Here is a 23,435-nt window from a genome sequence, read left to right on the forward strand (position 1 = left end):
TAACAATTTTAATGTAATAATAGTGGTTATGCACATTTTAACAGAAAAATAGCTAAAGTTTATTATTTATTTACATTTTAATTTTCGGTTATTGTGTGTGTGTAAAGGAACATTAGAACCCATTAATTTTATGCCAGAAAAGCATGCGTTTTTGGAGCCAAAAACGCAGTTGAAAAGCAGGTAAAAAGCATGAAAAACGCAGGAATTGTGATTTTGGTTGCTTTTTGCCATTTCTCATTGACTCCAATGTTAAGGAAACGCTGCAGAAATGGCAAAAACAACTGACATGCTGCTTCTTTTTCAGCATGGTTTTTGACCACAAATATCCAAATTAAACGCTGCTGAACAAAAAGCAAAGTGCAGACAGGATTTCTGCTTTTCCCATAGACTTTGCTGGAAATCAAAAACGCATGCATTTTTGCCCAAAAACGCTGCTGCCAAAAACGCTGCAGAAACGCGGTAAAAAACGCAACGTGCGAACATAGCCTTAGAGAGATTTTTTTTCCAGAAAACTGACAAAAAAGGAATAATGAATTCCTTCTCCCCTAAATGCTGTTAACGTACAGCACCAATGAAAAAATGTGCATTAAATGCATTAGCAGCTTGATCCTAATCTGATAATTGAATCAGAATTTGGCACGATTTTCAAATTGATTGTTAAAGGCATATAGTTCCCATTTAAACGTCATTTTACTACAACACCACAAAAGCCACAATCAATTAATTTGAAAATTGCTCTGATTTGCAATAAAACCAAACTCCAGCACAGTTTTTGGTCACATTAAAAAATCCTAGAAAAAGCAGACATGTAAATTATTGAAAACACAAGTTATACTGAATCTTTTCGCACAAAACTATATATCAATCTAACACCCACGTCCCCCGCTCTATAACATGGTGCATGCAAATTGGACTGCATTTTATGGTGACAGATTCTCTTTAATTACCGTACAGTATTCTGTTACAAATTCTATTTAACATATTGTGCATTGTTATAATTTTGAGACACTGTTGAAATGTTGCATGATAGTGTTATATAAGTATATTATTTAAATATTGTATTGCACGTTTTTTCCACTGTATGACGCTGGTATTTTAGCACATTATAGCAGTAATGTCTAGCCACTGCATTAGATTGGATAGGAACTGTATGGTCACAGCCAGGAAATTCTGAGCTCTACCAAAGAGCCGCCATCAGGGCACGACTACCATGACTGGTGTATGGGGCCTGGTAAAGAGGGAGCCCGGCCGAGCCTGGGGTAATTACTTAACTTTATTAAGCCCCGGGCTTTGGCTGGCCACCCTCTTCACGAGCACCAGTCACAGCCACAGCAAAGGGGCCCAGCCGTGTCGCTTTGGCCACTATACATAGCTAATTTGCATGTGAAGGGGCATCACATGCAAATTAGCCATGTGCTGGTTCTGAAGACAAGGTCACTGGAGCTAATGCGTCATCCCGTGGCCCAGCATGCAGCAGCATGATGAGGTCATCACTCTGAGACCTCATCACGCTGCTGCAAGCAACACAGAGCCATGAAGGTGGTGAGGACATGGCAATAGGTGGGGAAAAGTAAGCACTCCGTGAGCTGAACACAGGAGCGGGATGATCGCTGGGGTAGTGGTAGTGGTGGGGGTAGCCCACCGATCCCAGTACCTGCATTGCTTCAGCTTGATGTGCATTAGAGGGCTCCCATCCAGCTGATATGCATTACAGCTCAGAGAGGACGCCCCGTGATGTGGGAGCTGAGAAGAGTGAGTAAAACGTTTTTTTTCTTTTTGTGGCACACAAATATACCAGAATAAGCCCAGGAAGAGGGCCAAAATGAAGATGAGGACATATATACCAGAATGTGCCCAGGAGGGGGATATTCAGTATATACCAGGAGGGGCCCAGGATGGGAAATATATACCAGGATGGGGACAAATAAACCAGGATGGGGACATATATACCAAGAGTGCCCCAGGAAGGGGACATGTATAACAGGAGGAGGACATATATAATAGGAAGGGAACAAATAAACCAGGATGGGAACATGTATACCAGGATGGGCCATGGAGGAGGACATATATACCAGGATGGGGACATATATAAAAGGAAGTGGACATATATACCAGGAGGAGGACATATATACCAGGAGGATATTATATAGAGTCGCAGTGTGTGCGTGAGGCATAGTATACAGAGAGGTAGTGTGTGGGGGCGATATACAGATGGACAGTGTGTGTGGGAGGATATTATAAAGAGAGGCAGCTTATGTGGGGGGTATAGTATACAGAGGGGTATGGTATGTGAGGGATATTATACAAAGGGGCAGTGTGTGTCCGGGATATTATACAGAGAGGCAGTGTGTGGGAGAGATATTACAGAGAGAGGTGGTGTAGAGGGTGTATTATGGAGAGAGGATGTGTAAAAGGGGTATTATGGAGAGGGGCGGTGTAAAGGGTATATTATGGAGAGGAGAGGAAGGAAGTTGGACCCGACACGTGTACCAATGGTAAAAATCTTCTTTATTTCAAATAGTTAAAAACACATAAACACACCAAACGCAGGGTCAAAAAAGAACATGGAAAGCTTGACGCGTTTCCGGCCGGAGTATTAAAAACAAAAAGAGTCCTTAGTCATAAGTGGTCCGATGTTCAAACTGGCCATCATTAAATAATAATGAAAATGTAGGTTGAGGCTAAAGAGAGGCGTAGTCGAACACATTGGACACGAGGAAGGTGAAATACATCAAGGTTGATTGAATGTAGAAAAACACAAAAAAAATCAAAGAATCAAAAAATTTTCTTCCAGGATTACCATGCACTAATACAGGGGAGCTGAATATACACTTTTTCTTGTATTATGGAGAGGGGCAGAGTACAGGGTGTATAATTAATTTTCTAAGGGAAATACTTCATTTTTTGGAACAAAATCAAGGGTGCTACCATTTTTGGTAACGACTGTATGTGTGTAGCACCCAGGGATATGGGGTACTCGGTTCCGGGTAGTGTCTCTATTAGGAGTGTCACCTTGGTGGCCGTTCCCGGTTCCATGCCCTGAGCCCTTTTTGTAATGGGGGATACTTACAGGGGATTTGTGAATAAAGTTATTTGTGACGCCACTTGTGGTGTTGCGTCTAAGTGTAGGGAGCAGCTGCTGCAGGTTTTGCTGGAGCTGATGGAATGTGCAGATCTGATGACTTGGGTCTTCCACAAGTAGTGTACTACCCCAGCAGGTGTATGGTGCAGTAGACGTCGGAATAAGGAGTCCAGACAGGTATTCAGTGCAATTGGTTTACTCACTTTTCAGGTGTTAGCTGGTTGCCCGAGGCCGTCTGGTTTCGCCTCCAGGTCCCCTTCATCCCAGTGCCAGTCTGGTTCTCTGGTACCTTCTTCCCCTGCACCTGTCTCTAGTAAATGGGTCCCTGTGGTATGGAACACTGGGGGTCCCTGGTTTGTCCACCTCTGTCCGCCAGACGGTACTGTGAACTCTGTGGGGATGGAGTCTCTGGTTCTGTCCCCGGCTCTCTCTTTGCTACTGAGTCTTTGGATTCTTTAGGGTCAGCAAGGTCCTTGATGGTCCCCTTTGCTGTGCAGGTGTTAACAGGTCAGTTTGAAGCTCTTTCCTGTCCTAGGGTCCTGTACCCCGTCGGTGCATAGCTCTGGGAGTACTCCACCGTACTCCACCGGCAACTACCTCTCCTGGGTACCAGGTCACCATCAACCCGGGTCAGGGAGTCACTTCTCTCCCACCTTCACACTTCCACAGTCACTGCAGTTCTCCTCACATTCACTACTGCTCTGACTACTCTCCACAGTCTGCCCCTCCCACCTGGTCAACTAGTGGACTGGAGTGGCTCCACCTCTAGGCGGCTATCCATGGTCCCACCTAGCTAAGCACCATTATATGGGGGATTGTTGGGGAAAACTTGGATTACCTGGGTTTTTGTTAGTACCGGCACTGGGGTTCTGGGTACCTAAGGGGGTAGGCCCTGCATCCTAGTGGGGATGCAGAACCTTGTAGCACCCTGATGGTCCCAGGGGCACTACATGTACATGTGACTCCCTGGGCAAGCCAGGGGTCACAGGTCATAACACCACCACACCCTACACCCCAGTTAGGAACACCAAAGCTAACCCAAAAATCCTTGTTGCCTTCCTCCAGGAGCTGGTGTTCACACCAGGGGGTGGGCCAGGCGGTTGGCTCCGCCCACCGAGGAGTTCACAGCTCTGTAGGCGGGAAAACCAGGCAGTTGAAGTCTAGCTGAGGGCTAGAGTGGAGTCCAGCTAGGGACGGGAAGGAGTAAACAGTGAAGTGGAAGGAAGTGGTAAAGGAGAAAAAGGAGAGAAGCTGAGGAAAGGGAAAGTGACAGTTTGTAAAGCCTGAAGTTAGTCCGGGTGTGTGCCCCGGACTGAGAGACAGCAAGGTCAGCAGACGGCGGTGACTGTCTGCAGGGGTGACTGCTTGGAAGTTGCTGGGAGGACCGCGGACGGGTGGTGGCCCTGCGGTACCGGAGCGGTATACAAAGAGCAGTCAGCACCAGGGCAGGGGCCTTTCGGATCCCGGCAAGGCTAGGAGTCGCCATAATTTGCCAAATCCGTCAGTGAAGGGGACGACTGTCTCCCAACAACCAAGTCCCGATTGAAGGCAACAGTCCAACCGTAACCGAGAGACACCGCCACTGCCAGGGCTCCAGTTTCTCAGGGCCAGCGCCTGCGGGCAAAGTAGGGCTCCTCCGGCCCATATCCAAGCCGGGGAGCGGGTTACCGGTGGGAACCCATCGCAACCATCATCATCTTAGGTGCAGGAAAAAGGGACCGTCAGCGTCACCTACTGGGGAAAACAAGTGCAGCCGTCTGTGGGAACCGTCTTTCCAGCCGTGTGTTTTACCGAGAACTGTGTCATCGTCTCAGGCTGAGTGAGTACCACAGTGCCGCAATGCACAGAGCTGCCCCCGCGTCCCTGCATCCCACCAAGCCCTGCATCACCCACCTCATCACTGGGCCCCGGGACCACCAACCCCCCTACCCACGGAGGGGAGGATTAACATCCAGCTGTGCCATACCATCACTCCCGGGATCCCCATACAGAGCAGCGGTGGTGTCTACAAATCACCACAACCGTGGGTGGCGTCACGGACAATAAACAATCCCAACACCCAAACCCCCCTTTTCACTCACGGGCGAGGAGCGCCGCCAGAGTCCCCGGGATCCAGCCCATCGCTCGAGCCACCGAGCAGCAGCAGGCCACCGCAGCCGCGGCAGCCGGACCCGAGCAGTGGGGAGAGCGCGGCGTCCCCTCCTCCGATCGCGACATACATATATGTATATATAGATTTTTTTTCAAGAGTGGCGGTGGGACTGTAGAAGGTTTGAGGGGTGAAATAGAACATGACAAATCTATTGACAGTGATAGACAGAAGACCTTGATATCTTTTTTGTACAAAATAAAATAATTTTACAATGCTGCACCATGAAAATGCTTTATAGACGTACCCTAACACTAAACTGCTGTCTAGTCTCTACAGTCACTGCTCAGCCAAGGATTCTTAACAGTGATGGGCAGTCTGGCTTTTTTTTTGGTGATCTGCCTCACATATCTCCGTTCATCGAAAAGAGCTGGATCTTTCGGATCCTAAATGGATCCCTTTCAATTCTTAAACTTTTCTATAGTGGAGCCTTAATAGATCAGGGATTTCTGCAGTCAGACAAAAACTCAACTCAACTCAAAATCCTAGCGGTGATTGTGAAGCACCATACTACACAACCACTCCTCTTTGTTCTTGAGTGATGGCTGTAGCAGGAACTTGGTTGGACGTTACAACTGTCATTTGAAAGCATGAATGTGGCTAACAGGATCCTATTCATATACTGTATACATGAAGCATATCTGCTATATAAAATGTTATCTCCATATCAGCTTTCTGTCTTGCCTGGTAGAGTGTGCTCCCGAAGGCATCTCTAAAGGGGTTGTCTTGACCAGACAACCACTTTAACAAAACATGGTAGGTGGGAAGGAGGCTGGCATATGGAAAGGGGTATGATGGTAATATGTGATCACAGACCTTAGCACTTAACAGTTTAGTGCACATCAGAGCTCTGCTCAGCTCCGGGAAATTGTTCCTATAGAAACAGCCTTGAGACTGGAATTACTTGTGTGGAGGAGGATTTTTTTCTCATGTTAATTTTCATTCTGCCTTATTTTCTCTTGGCGACTGAACAACAAATTAGATTCTGCTGTTAGAATGGAAAGTTAGAATGAATCTCTCTGTAAATAGCGGTCTCCGCTCCATTGTCTCCGGTAACATGTTTGTTAATCCTAATCACTGACACAGGGTTGTACCTTTTCGTTGTCAAACTACCAAACTGGTTTTCAGTCATTGTACGGCCTAATAATAATTCTCCCTACAATGACTTATTTTTCTTGACTGTAAAAATAATTATTCCGTATTCAAATCAATCTAAATATCAAAATCATATAGAAAAATCATACCAAGAAAAATCATATCACAACTGTTTCCACCTTTAATGTCAACCAGAATCTATACAATTCAATTGAAAAACAAACTGAAATCTTTTGGGGTGGAAAAAAATAAAGAACTAAAGTAATGCAATTGCTTAAATATGCCTATCTTTAACCCCTTCACCCACGGCCACTAAAACACCCTAATGACCGGGCCATTTTTTGCAATTCTGACCAGTGTCAATTTGACAGGTTATAACTCTGGAACGCTTCAACGGATCCTGGCGATTCTGAGATTGTTTTTTTCATGACATATTGTACTTCATGTCAGTGGTAAATTTAGGCTGATATTTTTTGCGTTTATTTGTGAAAATTTAGGAAATTTTGCAAAAATTTTGAAAATTTCGCAATTTTCAAAATTTATGCCTCTAAATCTGAGAGATATGTCACACAAAATAGTTACTAAATAAAATTTCCCACATGTCTACTTTACATCAGCGCAATTTTCGAAACAATTTTTTTTTTTCGTTAGAAAGTTAGAAGGGGTCAAAGTTAATCAGCAATTTCTCATTTTTCCAACAAAATTTACAAAAGAATTTTTTTTAGGGACCACATCACATTTGAGGTGACTTTGAGAGGCCGAGGTGACAGAAAATACCCAAAGGTGACCCCATTCTAAAATCTGCACCCCTCACTCTGCTCAAAACCACACCCAAGAAGTTTATTAACCCTTTAGGTGCTTCACAGCAACCAAAGCAATGTGAAAGGAAAAAATGAAAATTTTACTTTTTAACACAAAAATGTTACTTTAGCCATAAAATTTTAATTTTCACAAGGGAGAAAAGAGAAAGTGCACCCTACAATTTATTGTGCATTTTCTCCTGAGTACGTTGATACCCCATATGTGGTAAAAATCAATTGTTTGGGCGCACGGCAGATTAAAAACAAATTTTTTTTTACCACAAAACTGTTGCTTCAACTAGGTAGTTTTTTTTTTTCACAAGGGTATCAGGAAAAAATGCACCATAAAATGTATTGTGCATTTCCTCCTGAGTACGCGATACCCCATATATGGTGGAAATCAAATGTTTGGGCACACGGCAGGGCTTAGAAGGCAAGGAGCGCCATTTGAATTTTTGACTGCAAAATTAGCTGCACTCATTAGTGGATGCCATGTTGGGTTTGAAGACTCCCTGAGGTGCCTAAACAATGGAGCTACCCCACAAGTGACCCCATTTTGGAAACTAGAGCCCTCAAGTAATTTTTCTAGATGTTTGGTGAGCACTTTGGACCCCTGGGGGCTTCACAGAAGTTTATAACATTGAGCCGTGAAAAGATAAAAACATTTTTTTACCACAAAACTGTTGCTTTAACTAGGTAGCTTTTTTTTCACAAGGGTATCAGTAAAAAATGCACCATAAAATGTATTGTGCATTTTCTCCTGAGTACGCAGATACCTCATATGTGGTGGAAATCAAATGTTTGGGCACACGGGAGGGCTCGGAAGGCAAAGAGCGCTATTTGAATTTTTGAGTGCAAAATAAGCTGCACTCATTAGCGGACGCCATGTCGGGTTTGAAGACCCCATGAGGTACCTAAACAATGGAGCTCCCTCAAAAGTGACCTCATTTTGGAAACTAGAGCCCTCAAATAATTTTTCTAGATGTTTGGTGTGTACTTTCAACACCTGGGGGCTTCACAGAAGTTTATAACGTTGAGCCGTGAAAAGAAAAAAATGAAATTTTTATCACTAAACTGTTGCTTCAACTAGGTAGCTTTTTTTCACAAGGGTATCAGGAAAAAATGCACCATGAAATTTATAGTGCATTTTTTCCTGAGTACGACGATACCTCATATGTGGTGGAAAGTAATTGTTTGGGCGCATGGCAGGGCTCAGAAGAGAAAGAGCACCATTTGACAGCAAAATTGGTTGGAATCATTAGCGGACGCCATGTCATGTTTGGAGACCCCCTATGGTGCCTAAACAGTGGAGCTCCCCCACAAGTGACCCCATTTTGGAAACTAGACCCCTCAAGGAATTTATCTAGATGTTTGTGAGCACCTTGCACCCCCAGGGGCTCCACAGAAGTTGATAACGTTGAACCGTGAAAAATTTTTTTTTTTTTTTTTTTTTTTACCACAAAATTTTTGCATCAACCAGGTAGCTTTTTTTTTTACAACGGTATCAGGAAAAACTGCACCATAAAACGTATGGTGCAATTTTTCCTGAGTACGCAGATACCTCATATGTGGTGGAAATAAATTGTTTGAGCGCATGGTGGGGCTCAGAAGAGAAGGAACGCCATTTGACTTTTCAAACGCGGTGCACTGTTCGGCCGCTGCAGGACGCACGTTCGGATGAGATATAAAAAGCGTCGGGGATACGGAAAAAAAGAAAAAGTCGTGCCAAAAATTGAACAGGGATGCAGATCCGTTATGTGCATCCCTGATCAGTGCTTGGCGGGACACACGGATGGATGCGATACAAAAAGCGTCGCGGATACGGAAAAAAGTCACGCCAAAAATTGACCACGGATGCAGATCCGTTATGTGCATCCCTTATCAGCGCTCGGCGGGACGCACGGACAGATGCGATACAAAAAGCATCGCGGATACAGAAAAAAGTCACGCCAAAAATTGAGCAGGGATGCCGATCCGTTATGTGCATCCCTGATCAGCGCTCGGCGGGACGCACGGACAGATGCGATACAAAACGCGTTGGGGATACGGACAAAAAAAAAAAGTCGCGTCAAAAATTGACCACAGATGCAGATCCGTTATCTGCATCCATGATCAGTGCTCGGCGGGACGCACGGACAGATGAGGTGTAAAAATAGACAGGGGATACAGGGGAAAAAAAAAAGTTATACTCACAGTACCCAGAGGATTAGCAGGAGGATCACTTACCAGAAGAACTGCAGGAGGAACAGAAGGCAAGCGAGATAGACAGCTGTACAGAAACAGCAGGCAGGACGTTGGACAGATCAGCAGAAGACCCAGGAAGAAGGACCCAGAGATGGAGGCAGATGTGATCGGGCCAGTGAAGACCTCGGACAACCCAGTGAAGGCAGGTAAGAGGACGTCGAGGGGAGAGGGGAGGGGGAGAGCAGAGGGGGGCGCGGGAGAGCAGAGGGGGATACCGGAGAAGCAAAGAAGGAAGGAAGCAGAATAGAGATGACAGAGGAGGCAGGCAGATCGCAGGGGGAGCAGATCGGGATGTCGGGGGCAGATCGGGGCGTGGGGGGGCAGATCGCGGGGGGCATGGGCAGAGGCCATCATGGGAGCGCGCAGGGGCCATAACGGGAGCGCGCTTGGGCTGCAAGGGGAGCGGAATACTCACGTGGAGCAGGAGCAGAAGCGGTGACATCAGCGGCGGCAGCGGTGGCGTGGTACCACAAGTACCAGCCAGTGCACGCCGCTGCAGACATGTTGGGGGAGGCTCCCCAGACCAGCACAGGCCTGGGGAGGGCGGTCACCTGCAGATCAGACCGCCCCACTGCACACTGATTGGAGCGATTGCGCGTCATAGCACGATCGCTCCAATCAGTGCTGCAGGGTCTGGGGGCGGCATGTTTGAGATCCACCTATGATCTGCTGTAGCTGCTACGGCATCTCATAGCCAGATCTCACAGTATCGCACTAATTCGGGCATTATTTTTGCCGAAATCAGTGCGAACGATGTGGTTGGCAGTTCAGATTTGAACAGCCAATCACATCGATCGTCGATGGGGGTTGGCGATGCCACCTCCCCTGAGGTCAAGCAAAGGTCCGCTGCTGTAAGAAACAGCAGGGGACATCATTTGAAAGCCGTTGCTATGGCCACGGCAATCAAATGAAGTTTAGGCCGTAAAATTACGTCCCTGGTCGTTAAGTCACGTTAAAATAGGACGTAATTTTACTGCCCGCGGTCGTGAAGTGGTTAAACTAATACTTTGCTCATGTGCCCTTTGCATTTATGACAGCACTCTTTTTCGGTAGGAGTTTAACAGCATAGCATGTCCAGAATTGTCAGTCTTTGTCCACTCTTCCGTCCAGAAGCATTCAAAATGTGTCACATTGTGAAGGCATCTCCTGTGTACAGCACCCTCTTCACATCAACCCACAGATTTTTAATTGGGTTCAGGTCTGGGCACTGGCTTGAACTTTTTAAAACTTTGATCTTCTGCTGACAAAGCCATTCTTTTGGTGATTTTTTGGACATATTCTTTGGATTGTCATTGTGCTGAAAGGTAAAATTGTACTTCATCTTTTTACAATTGGCCTGAAGTTTTGGATCCAAAACGGACATTTGAAACTATTTATAATTCCATCTACTTTGACTAAACCTCCAGGTACATGTGCTGAAAAAACAGTCTCAAACATAATGCTTCCTCCACCATACCTCATAGTGGGTATGTTGTTCTTTTAGTGATGCACAGTGTTGGCTTTGTGCCAAACATATCTTTTGAAATTATGGCCAAAAGGTTTAACCTTCGTCTCATCATACCATAAAAGTTTTCCCACATGCTTAGTATGTTTTGGCAAATCATAGCATGGATGTCCATCTTGCCATTCTACCACACAGGCCAGACAAATGAAAAATACAGGAGATTTTTGCCACATGCAGTACATAACCAGTACTTGCCAGGAATTCCTTCAGCTCTTATAAGGTTGTTATAGGTCTATTGGCAGAAAACTTTTTTCTTGTCATTTCATAAATTTTTGAGGGAGGTCCAGTTCTAGGTAATGTCACTATTGTGTCAAATTTGAGCCAATTCTTGATGACCATCTTCACAGTGTTCCATGTCATATCTAATTCCTTAGAAAAAAAATTGTACAACTCTCCTGACTAATAACTTTCAACAATGAGATTCCTGTGCTGTGTTGTAAGCTGTTTATGGACTATTGCTTTTGTTATAAAATGCAAATAAAATATCAGTAAAATCTTACTGGAACAGGTATACGTTATATAAGTGATTATTAGAATCACTTCAAATGGTGGCATCTCTGTATTGACTACTATTTAATATGCATTTAAATGTGATTTGCTACTTCTGAACACAACCACATTTCCAATCATAAAAGGGTATTCACAAGTATGCAGCCACATTATTTTGCTTTTTTTTCATTGTGACTTTCCCCCTCAAAATTATTTCAGTTTGTTTTACAATAAATTTATACAGAGATTATCGGGGACATGGGCATTAAAAAATGTCTGAAATTATTTTTCTTGGTATAATTTAGTTTACACAACAGAAATCTGGCATTTTAACTTGGGAATGTTTATATTCAGTGTACTTTACCTATATGTCGTGAAGCCAGATACACATACAAAGGGCAGAGTTGTAGCTAGGCTTTCTTTAATCCAATGCAAAGTTTCAATATGATAAACCTAGACGTATACGTAAATAACTATATTTACGTAAAAAGTAGGTTGTTAGTGCTCTGGACATTCAGCACCCAGGACACATGCTCCAGTCAATCTTCTCTAGATAAGCCATAGCTCCCAGCCGTCCCAGATTCAGCAGGGATGTCCTGATTTGAGAGGTCAGTCCCACTGTCCTAGCAGCCACAGCTTTTGTCCTGATTTCCTCTCACCTTTCCTCTCACCTACTCCTTGTTGGTGGGGCCGCATCTCTCTGCAGTAATTCTCTTCTCAACAATCTTAATGTTCCTCTCTGTCCACATGCAGCAGTTGCACTTATGAGCCAGCATCCAAACTGAGAGCCATAGCAGGATTTGGTAATCTTGACCTGTAGTGGAGGCAACAAACCCAGATGGAGATGATACAGGTACATAGAGATAACTCTGTACATAGCTGTGTATCTCTATATCCCTGTATTCTAGAGGTAAAGAAAAGTAAGATTTTTTTTGTTCCTATAAAACTGCTAAAAAATAATAATACAAAAAGATGGTTTTTTTTTCCACCACCTCCAGGACTCAAACTGACAACATTCAATATTGCAAGCAAGGAACTAAACTTTTGAGCCACAAACTCTGATGATGTCACAGGGAGGATTTGGTAATCTTGAAGCTGCAGTGCTGCCTCTGACTCCACAGGCAGATTATACTGCTACATAAAGATATTGTACAGAGCAGTGGATCTCTATGTCCTGTATTCAAGAGGGAACTGAAAGAGGATTATTTTTTTCCTCTCATAAAATTACTAAAACATAACTTAATTATTGCATGTTTGCTACTTTTTTGTATGCCTTTTCCTGTTTGTTTGATGCATTTTTAGTGCAAATGTGAATCTGGGATTTTAATGCATTTTTAATAATATAGAAAAGTTTTTATCCTGCCTTTAAAAATGCAATGGTGTATTTTTTTTTTCAGGCTCCACATATACAGTACATTTATAGAGGAAAAAAGCAACAAAACTGCACAGGGTCTTTAAACGCACCAAGGGCAGAGGTTTCATAAAATCACATCAACTTTGCTTGGATATTTAGGCCATGTTCACATGTAGTGTAAATGTTGCACAGAAATTCTGCTGTGTTTAACTGTCTAAGCAAGGTGGATTAGATGAAAACTTCACCCACTGTACAGCTAAAGACGCTGCTGAACTCTGCGGTTTTGGTGATTTTTTTTTCTAGAGCCTTCTATGTGGAGCCAAAAAAAATGCAAGAAAAAAACTACTGTTACTTGAAATGCAGAACTATAACTGTACTATAAAAACACTTAAAAATGCAGCTTCACCCCAAAAAAACATCAAATGCAGGGGAAAAGGGATAAAAAATGCAGTTAAAACGCAATAACCAGCAAAGATTAATATTACCAAAGTCAGGTACGGACACCTGTAGAAAACAAAAAAAAACCCAAAGTATTTATGCAATGTGTGAACACGGCCTTAAGCCAAGTACACATGTAGAGTATTTAGTGAGTTTTTTACCTTAGTATTTGTAAGCCAAAACCAGGAGTGGGTAATAAATACAGAAGTGGTGCTCGTGTTTCTATTATACTTTCCCTCTGATTTTTCCACTCCTGGTTTTGGTCACAAATACTGAGGTAAAAAACTCACCAAATACTCAATTTGTGAACACAGCCTTAAGCCAAGTGCACATGTAGAGTGTTTGGTGAGTTTTTGACCTTAGTATTTGTAAGCCATAACCAGAAGTGGGTAATAAATACAAAAGTGGTTTCTATTATACTTTTCCTCTGATTGTCCCACTCCTGGTTTTGGTCACAAATACTGAGGTAAAAAACTCACCAAATACTCAATTTGTGAACACAGCCTTAAGCCAAGTGCACATGTAGAGTGTTTGGTGAGTTTTTGACCTTAGTATTTGTAAGCCATAACCAGAAGTGGGTAATAAATACAAAAGTGGTTTCTATTATACTTTTCCTCTGATTGTCCCACTCCTGGTTTTGGTCACAAATACTGAGGTAAAAAACTCACCAAATACTCAAGTTGTGAACACGGCCTTACCGACACAAAAAGCTAGATGTCATATAGTGAAGCTACTTCAAGATGAGAGTTCTGGCTGCTACGACTATGAATGCATGAGCAAAAAATATATCCACAGGTCCCAACTAGAGATGGGCTGGGCACAAAGATGACGTTGCACCAGTCCTGGATAATATAATCAAAAGCTGAGGATACAGGAAAGTAAGATATTCGCAGCCTCCTGTCCAGCCGCCAAGTACTACTGACCTGGACGCTGGACCGGAGTTTCGTGAATCGATCCGCTCATCTCTAGTCTCAACTGTCCTGTATACAATGGAACAGTTCTGGATTTAGGTCCCTACAGTCTCAGGTGTCCGATGAATGGCTCTCACTGCTAAATGGGTATGGCTTGGGGCATGGCTAGAGACTCCGTCAAAGTTTGCACAACATAATTTGTTCCTTTTTCTGTTCTTCAAAAGTTGGGAGGTATTTATTATTGTTTACACCTTTTAGTTTTAGCACCATATTTAAGATTGGATTAAGACTCTGGTGCAAAAAAACATAGTAAATCTGCTTTAATATATGCACATATTTAAACTTAACCCCTTCACCTCCGAGTGATTTTTATTTCGTTTTTACCTCCCCTACTTCCAAGAACAATAAGTTTTCTCATTTTCCATCAATATTGCCATATGAGGGCTTTTTTATCTGCAGGACGCGTTGTACTTGTGAATTACATCATTATTTTTACCATATAGTGTACTGGAAAATGAGGAAAAAATTCCAAGAGTGGTGAAATTGCAAAAAAAAGTGCAATTTCACAATTTTTTTTTATTTACTTTGTTCACTATATGGTAAAACTGACCTGGCAGTATGCTTGCCTAGTTCAGTAGATGTTCGTAGTAACCAAATATAAATAGATTTACTTTTATTTAAGTGGTGAAAAAAATTCTGAAATTAGTAAAAATAAAAGAATTGCGCTTTTGTCGCTATTTTCAATAGCGTTCTCATTTTTTGGGACTTGGGATCGTATGATAATTTTTGTCTCTTGAGTAGTGATGGGTGGACCCAGACTGTAAAAGTCCAGTTCTCAGGGAACTCCAGGTAATGATCCAGGTACGGCAACTCAAGTAATAAAAAAGAAATGGAAAAATAAAGCATATAAAGCACTATACTTACTGAATCTCCAGCTCGGCTGTAACTGCTTCTGGGACTGCTCATTAGCTTCATAAATATTCACTGCTTCCGCTGCCGATGTCCAGGTCCAGGTGTCTGTGATTGGTTGCAGTCAGACGCGCCCCCAGCCTGTGTGACAGCGTCTCTGACTGCTTGCAACCACAGACCCTGTCTATGGGGCTATATCGTTGTGTAAAAATAAATCAATTAAAAAAGAATTGGCATTGGGTGTCCCCATATTATGATACCCAGCACAGATAAAGCATACAGCTACAAGCTGTAGCCCCCAGCCGTGTGCTTTTCTTGGCTGTGTATCAAAATAAGAGGAACCACATGCTGCCTTTTTTTTTTTTTAATTATTTATATAAATAATTAAAAAAAAAAACGTTGTGCGATCCCCCCCAATTTTGATACACCACCATGATAAAGCCCTTTTTGTCTATGATAAACCCAACAGCTGGGGGCTGGTATTCTCTGGCTGTCGATACCCATACTTATTGGCCCCCTGGCAGCCTGCAACCACTCTGGATCTGTTTATTCCAATAGGGGGTTACCAATGGGTTATATTAGGTAGGGGCTTATTGAGTTAGTACTTCTATGGAGCCAAGTCCTAAGCTGGGTTTCATAGAAGATTGGCATTTTTAGCCATTTTTTATTACAAAATTCTGAATTTTATAAAACCAGAAAAATATTTTATTTTAAAAGTATTGCCCTGCCGCACCACCGCAGGGGAAAATTAAGTATTAGAATTAGTCATGGGAGAATAGTAACTATTCATGTTCGGATTATTCATAACGAATTCCAAAGTACTATTCTGGTATTCGTGCACAAATAACAAACCTAATGCAAGTCAATTGGAAGCCCAGGCATTTTTATTGGTGTGACGAATACTGGAAAAGTACTCAGTATTCAGTAAGCTTTATACAAACATGAATAGTTACTATTCGCCCATCACTAATTAGAATCAATAGGTTGCAAGAGATGTTCTTTTCCACAATTCTCTTTGCTAGTTAAGAGATAAGGATCCTAAAAAGAGGACTTCAAAATTCCCTGATAGGGTGAATCTGATAAAACCATATAAGCATAAGGCTGTTGATAAAATGTTATTATTATACTGCTTTTTAGATTTCAAGCATAAAAATGATTCCTTTTATTTTGTCATTCATCAGTTTTGTGATACGTTTCCATATCCTGGACAACACTAATGTTCTCATTGTTGTACTTTATTTTAGAATATTCTCAGAAAGGAGTTTGAAATATTATGGAAGAGAATTGGTCCAAACATGGGCAGCCCTAAAGAGCCTCAGCGATTGCAACTGTCAAGACCAGATGGTGCCAGTGATAACCTTTCCCTTCGTTCACCTATTTCCTCAAGAATATGGCAGGCTGAAGACCCAACAAGCAGTTCGGGGTTTGATGGAGAGGATCTATGTATGAGGAACTTCTGTGTCAGTGTACATGGAGACCATGAACTTACGGGAGGGAGTTTTAGCTTCGATACAGATGCAGATGATATCTTAGAAGTGCATAGAGACTTTTCTGTGGATACTGACAGTGCCTATTCTTTTCATGAAGTCAGAGAAGATCAATGTTCATCAAAGCAAGGAGATTGGAACTGTAAGTCTGATGACCCACAAACTGAGGTACTCTCTAGAAAATCACATGAAGAGATCACAAATATTGTCTACATGTCAGATGGAAAAGGAACAGACCTAAGTAGCAATTTGGAGACCAAGACCGATTGTAAGGGACAAGTATTAGATGTCCCCAGAGTACCTGATGTGTGTCTGTCTTCAGGAATGGACGCTGACACTGTTTCTAGAAGTCATAATGTACAAGGAGAAACATCAGACATAGAGAAAGAAAATATTAATGGAAAAGCAGAATCAATACAGCTTGCCAGCAGCCTTGGAGATCGCGCGAGTAAAGAAATTTTGGCAGAGGCAATGTCAGAATGTAAGAAGGTTACCAATGGAGAAATGGGTACAACGAAATATGCAGCTAACTTATTGCCTTCAAGTTCAGGCAGTGATGTGGAAGAAAAACAGTTCAGATCTATTGCAATAAGCCCTATTGTTCCACCAGACGGAAGTTCATCTTTTACGTTTCAGACAGGAATAACACCTTTCACAAAAAATCCTTGTGAAAAAGTCAATATTAGCATGACTGATGATCTACCAAAAAACTATTTGTGTGAGCTCACTCCTGCTGGAGGAGAGGCTGAAGGAAAAGTACAATATAGGTCGGTGGCTGTGAGTCCCATTATACCTCCAGGAGAAACCTCGTTATTCTCATTTCAAAAAGATCAGGCTCATGAAGATAGAAAAAGTTGTTGTTCAGATCAAACTATGGACATTAGAAAACAAGAGAAGCTCAATGATGGGGCAAAAAGTAAAGTAGAGTATAAATCTGTAGCAGTGAGTCCGATTATTCCACCTGATGGATCTTCTTCATTTACATTTCATGCTTTAAAAACTGTTCCTAGCAACACAGCAGGCGCACAAGCAGCCCAAAATAATGAATTACTCCCCAAAACATATTCCTTTGAATTGACACCACCTAATCATGATGTAGGCACTCAGGCAGATACCAGACCAGAGTGTGTTTCAGTTGCAGTAAGCCCAATTGTACCCCCAGATGGATCATCTTCGTTCATTTTCCAGCCAGATCTACTGAATAGAATTGGTGAAGGGAAAGTGTCAGATAATGTCAACACACAGACAAAAGTGCAGTATGTATCTGTGGCCGTCAGTCCGATTGTGCTTCCAGGTGGGTCATCATCTTTCACATTCATGGCAGAAAATAATGCTACAGAGCCAAACAAAGATATCAATATTAAAGCTGCAGATAACCTTCCCAAAACATATTCCTTTGAACTCACTCCTCCTGATGATGAGCCAGGTCCTAGTACCAGAATAGAATATAGATCAGTGGCAGTTAGTCCTATTATACTCCCTGATGAAGTTTCTTTTTCTTTCCAATCTGACAAAAAGAAGGACTCAAACTTTGTCGATGGACTGTCTAAGACATGTTCTATTGAATTGACACCTCCTAATGAGGATGTTGCTCATAAGAAAGTGGAATATGTGTCAGTGGCTGTGAGCCCCATCATTATTTCACAGGGATCTTCATCTTTTCCTTTCCAAGGGGAGCAACCTGCCTTGCACCATGACCAGACACAAAAGCTGGATTCTTGCAGCACAAGTGCCCTTCCAAACACACTAGAAGAACCAACACCCCTTTATCATGATATAGGGATTCAAGTTGATTCTACTGTACAGTGTGCTTCAATAGCTGTTAGTCCAATGGTACCACTGCAAGGATCATGTTCTTTTATGTTTAACACAGAGGATGCCAATCAAGCCTGCACAACATGTTCACACATGCATGAAAAGCCTGAGATGAAGGATGCAGGAATGCAAGTGTCCTTTCCAATAGAAATAAGATCTATTGCAACTGACCCAATGACTCCCAAAGGAAAATCGCCACAGGCTTCCTATCCTGAGGTCAAAGTAAAAGAAGCCAAAGCAGATCACCCAGAACCTGTACGAGAGGTCAGCTGGGATGAGAAAGGTATGACGTGGGAAGTATATGGTGCATCAATGGAAGTTGAAGTTTTAGGGATGGCCATACAGAAGCATCTGGAAAAGCAGATTGAGGAGCATGGGAGACAGAAGGTGATGACTCCTCAAAATACCGCTAGAGGTAGCTCTATTCGAGGTCCTGTGGAAAAAAATGAGAGCAAAAAAAGACAACCTAGTGCTTTCCGCACCTTTTTTCGAAGAAGATCCCGTTGTTGCTCTCACGCTGGAACAACTGCAGAATGAACCTAGATGAAATAAGCCATTTAAACCCTTGAAAGAAAGATACAAGTAATGCTTTATTCTGAAATTGAAACAAAATTATTGGTTAAAAATGATTATTGACAGAAAGAAATATGGATTCTTCACGTGAAAGTTCTTGTCTTAAGAGCTCAGTGGTTGGATTTAATTTTATTATCATTTTCTTTTATTGAAAAGGTAAATTGTGCTGTTCTAATGTCAAAATCTCTTTTTTTATGATATGACATAACAAGGGCAATGTAAGGTGTTATGCCATGTAACATTGCATTTTTCTGCTCTAATACCTTCAATACGTTCCTATGCCTACCGGCAGAACATTTAGCGATGTGGTTAAGTAGGAAGTTGTAGAGGTGACAGTGCCCTGCACATGGTGCCAGAATGCAATGATGGTCATGGTGTTAATTGCTTCAATACCTGGTTGTATGAGCTGATTCTGGATGATTTTTGTTTTCTTTTAAAAAAAAGCATCAATGATAGGGCTGGGTCAAATATATTGTTCTAAAATTTAAGAGGCAGATCTAACATATTGTCCATTTGGCTTGTATAAAAAGATATACTTAGTTATTGTGAACACAAAACATTTAAGGCATTTATAAGCCTTCTTCTGCTTTAGTTGTCAAAACTGCTGAAAAGGAAAACCTGGAGATAACACTGTGGAGCAAAAAAGCATGATAGGGTCTTACCCAGTAAGGGAAAAAAATGACCGACTTAGGCGCACTTACCTATTGCGGTTGTGAAAGTCAAAACCCCTGAAAAACACGTACAGAGATGGTAACAACCGTAGCCCCGAGGTTAGACGTAGACACAATTGAAGAAGAAATCGGGTATACGCTGCGCTATCACCACAGAATCCGATGTTAGTTTTATTCTTTGTACAGGTAGACGTGTTTTAGAGACACCTGTCTCCTTCATCATGACACTATTTCTTTGAAGTCCTGATGAAGGACATCGGATTCCATTTTTATAGCGTGGCATATACCCAATTTCATCTTCAATTGTGAAAAGGAAAACCTGGCATTGATGCCCAATCCATCCAATCACAGTTATTCTTCTAGAGTAATTTCAAAAGGTTCTTCAAACTATTTTGACATGTTTGTCAGTAAATGCTGCTAGTTTTCCCCACAAGGTTTGGATATTTTTTTCTTAGAACTCATGTTATTCCTACTAGAAGTTCATGAATAAATTGACAACTGGCTGTTACCATTCTCATTGGGGTGTCCTGATAAAATATGGCACTCCCTGCACTGATGGGACAAACCACTAAATGGTAATATAGAGATTTAAATTTATTCATAAATTTCCAGAAGGAATAGCCAAGGAAATTCACATTCTAAAAAAAAAGTGCTCCAAAATTGTACTTCATGCAGAATCCAATTATTTAGCAAAACAAACATGTCAGAATTAAATCCCTCTTTAAAGGCAATCTGTCAGCAGGATTTCACACCCAAAACATTTATATGCGTAGTCCAGCAATACCTTTACATGGTCAGTCCATCCCTCCATTCCTGAGAAATCAATGTTCAAATTGATATGCAAATGAGGCTGTAGAGCTGAAACCTCCGTCACTCCAGCTCTTTCCCCCCTGCAAATTGCATCCTTTTACTTGACTGACAGCATCAATTCTGTGTGACTCTGCGCAAATAAGACGTGAGTCAAGCAGGAAAACTTTGTGCCGGGCAGGGAATAGAGCTGGTGTGACAGAGGCTTCAGATCTACAGTCTAATGTGCATATCAGTAAATAATTTGTGGTTGGACATCTTGCTGACAGATTCCATTTAAGCAATAAAAGTGGAGCTTTGATTAGTTGCTAAGCACAAGGCCAGTCTTATTCTTACGTCACACCTGGATCGATCACAAACAAAATACTATGCAGTATTCTAAAATCTCTTCATTTTTAAGTCCTATTTTAAGGCTTATGGTGTGAAAACAAGTAATCGCATATCAACAGAATAGGTAATAACTTGTTGATCGGTGGGGGTCCTACCCATGAGATACACAATAATCGTCAGAACAGGGCAACTTTACCCTATATAGGGATTTAGCTCTGGTAGGTGTTGGCAGGAACGCAGTAAAGAGGCTTAGACGGGGTTTCAGTCCAAAAAAAGGTCAGTGTATTAAACACACATGCACCATAAACATAAATAAACAGTTTTACATCAGAACAGGTAATACAAAAAGGAAAAGAAAGTCCAGCTTGGCATTCAGCTCAGCAAAACGTCCAGGACCAACCAGTCCACATAGAAATAGGTTCCCCAACAAAAGTCTCCTTCAGCTCTCCAGCCCTACCACCCACACACTGAGAAGTTCTAGCTGCCTTTTTATGTTATGCTAATTACATACCTCTGTCACCTTAGAACCTGACCTAGCAGAGAAGATCCAGGCCAGGGTTAACCTTTTCACTGCTGCTCACCAGTGCATCGAGCACATGCTAGGAGGGGTATAGCTCCCATTAAAGGGAACCGATCACCAGATTTGGGGCCTATAAGCTGCAGCCACTACCAGTGGGCTCTTATATATAGCATTCTAACATGCTGTATATAAGAGTCCAGGCCGCTGTGTAGAACATAAAAAACACTTTATAATACTCACCTAGGAGGTCGCTCCGGTGCAGACTGGTCATATGGGTGTCTCCATTCTCCGGGACTGGTTCCTACTCTTTCGGTCATCTTGGTCTTCCTTCTTCTGAAGCCTGGGTGCATGACGCGTCCTACGTCATACACACTCGCCGGCATTGAGGTCGTGCACAGACGCACTTTGATCTGTTCTGCTCAGAGCAGATCAAAGTATTGTAGTGCACCTGCGCAGGACCTCAATACCAGCCTGTGTGCATGACGTAGGACGCATCATGCACGCTGGCTTCAGAAGAAGGGAGACCAAGATGGCCGAAAGAGTAGGCGCCGGTACCGGAGATCGGAGACACCCATATGATCAGTCTGCACCGGAACGACCTCCTAGTTGAGTATTATAAAGTGATTTTTATGTTCTAAACAGCGGTCTGGGCTCTTATATACAGCATGTTAGAATGCTGTATATAAGAGCCCACTGGTGATGGCCGCAGCTTAGGCCCCAAATCTTGTGACAGCTTCCCTTTAATCACCATACTCTATACTGCTTCACTCCCATTAGAATGAAGTTGCAGTGTACAAGCTTGACAGCTGCTGCATTCATTCTCTATGGTTCTGCCGAGCACTGTAGTCATCGTTTTCCAGCAGTCTCATAGAAAATGACTGCAATGGCGATCAGGCATACCAGTTATCACTTTGTAATATAGACAAAAGTGCCGCATCAGAGAGAAAAATTCCCATGTTGTCGATCAGTGTGGCTCCCAGCAGTTGGACCTCTACTGACCAGTAAGTTATCACACATCCTTTGTTTTCACTGGACAATCCCTTTAAGCCCACTCTACAGTGTTAGTAAGTGATCTTTTGACTACATGTCATACGTCACATTTAGTTTTGCATGTAACATAAACAATAATACAAATTATTGTTACGTGGGCGCTTGATTCAGGCATGCTCCCTGGTTTTAAAATTCCCGATTTAAAATATTTGCTCGTAATTTCTGCTCTTTTTTCTTGTTGCCATGGCAATCAGCTTCTGTGAGTAACCATAGCTGTGTATATTGTGAAGGGAACATGTATGCAGAACAAATATGTCTGGTTTCATGCAGATGCTTTAAAAATAGTTTACATGCAGATATATTTCTAAAGGATACATTTGAAACACCATCATTAAAAAGACATTTAGCTTTTCTACCATTGTAATGTGAAACCGCTACTATTTATATGCACGTATACAGATTTTTTACGCTTATTTGTTAACTTTGAAACCCCCTGCTGTTGTCTCCTCACTCCTGACTAGAGACGATTAGTGTCTACAAGACATAAAGTCAATGGCTGCACGCGATATATACCATGAAACATGATGGCAACTACTGATGACATCACTTCCGATCTGACAATGGACCATAATTTATGTAGGCTCATGGGACATGGTGGCATCAGTCATGAAACTATTATCGTTAACTATTAACTATTAAATATTAACTATTATCGGCTATTATCGTTTAGAATATTTATAGCTATGATCTCCCAGCCCTGTGCTAATTTACTTTACTCTGGAGATGAGGATATGGAATTAGACTTTTAAAATTCCTAGGGGACAAAAGAAAGAATTTATCAAAGTTCAGTTAGGTTAATTATTCTATTTGATGACTTTTACAGCGGAGATTCTTTTTGTATTTCCAATAAAGTGAGTACTTTATTTGACTGATTAGTAAGAATCTAGATAGGGCTATGTTCACACAGTACAGTTTTCGCATAGCTATTTATATACATTTTTAGGAGTTTTATATGCATTCCTGTTTTAAAGTAAATCTATCAGTAGGATCAACCCTCCTAAGCTGTCTGTATGGGTATGCAGGTCATAACAAGTTGAATAAATAATATATTGATATCTGCAATCTGATGTCTTATTCTAGAGTAATCCAAATATTTCTTATTATGTAAATAAGCTGTTAAGATCTATGCGCTAGACACTGATCTCACAGAAAATATGCTTCCAAAGCTTATGTTAAATGAAAGAGAGTGTTACTGTAGCACTCCACT

General features: G+C 42.0%; 1 protein-coding gene across 1 annotated transcript in view; it reads left to right on the plus strand.

Moving 5' to 3' along the window:
- GPRIN1 (G protein regulated inducer of neurite outgrowth 1) overlaps window positions 1-21,302 on the plus strand; it is a 120,251-nt gene extending 98,949 nt beyond the window's left edge. The window contains exon 2 of the mRNA XM_075342364.1: window positions 16,220-21,302. Coding sequence (XP_075198479.1) covers window positions 16,271-18,814 — 2,544 coding nt within the window. The 5' untranslated portion in view covers window positions 16,220-16,270 and the 3' untranslated portion in view covers window positions 18,815-21,302. The remainder of the gene's footprint in view (window positions 1-16,219) is intronic.
- The last annotated feature ends 2,133 nt before the right edge of the window (window positions 21,303-23,435 follow it).

The sequence above is a fragment of the Anomaloglossus baeobatrachus genome, chromosome 4 (genome assembly GCF_048569485.1).
Source record: "Anomaloglossus baeobatrachus isolate aAnoBae1 chromosome 4, aAnoBae1.hap1, whole genome shotgun sequence".
NCBI lineage: Eukaryota > Metazoa > Chordata > Amphibia > Anura > Aromobatidae > Anomaloglossus > Anomaloglossus baeobatrachus.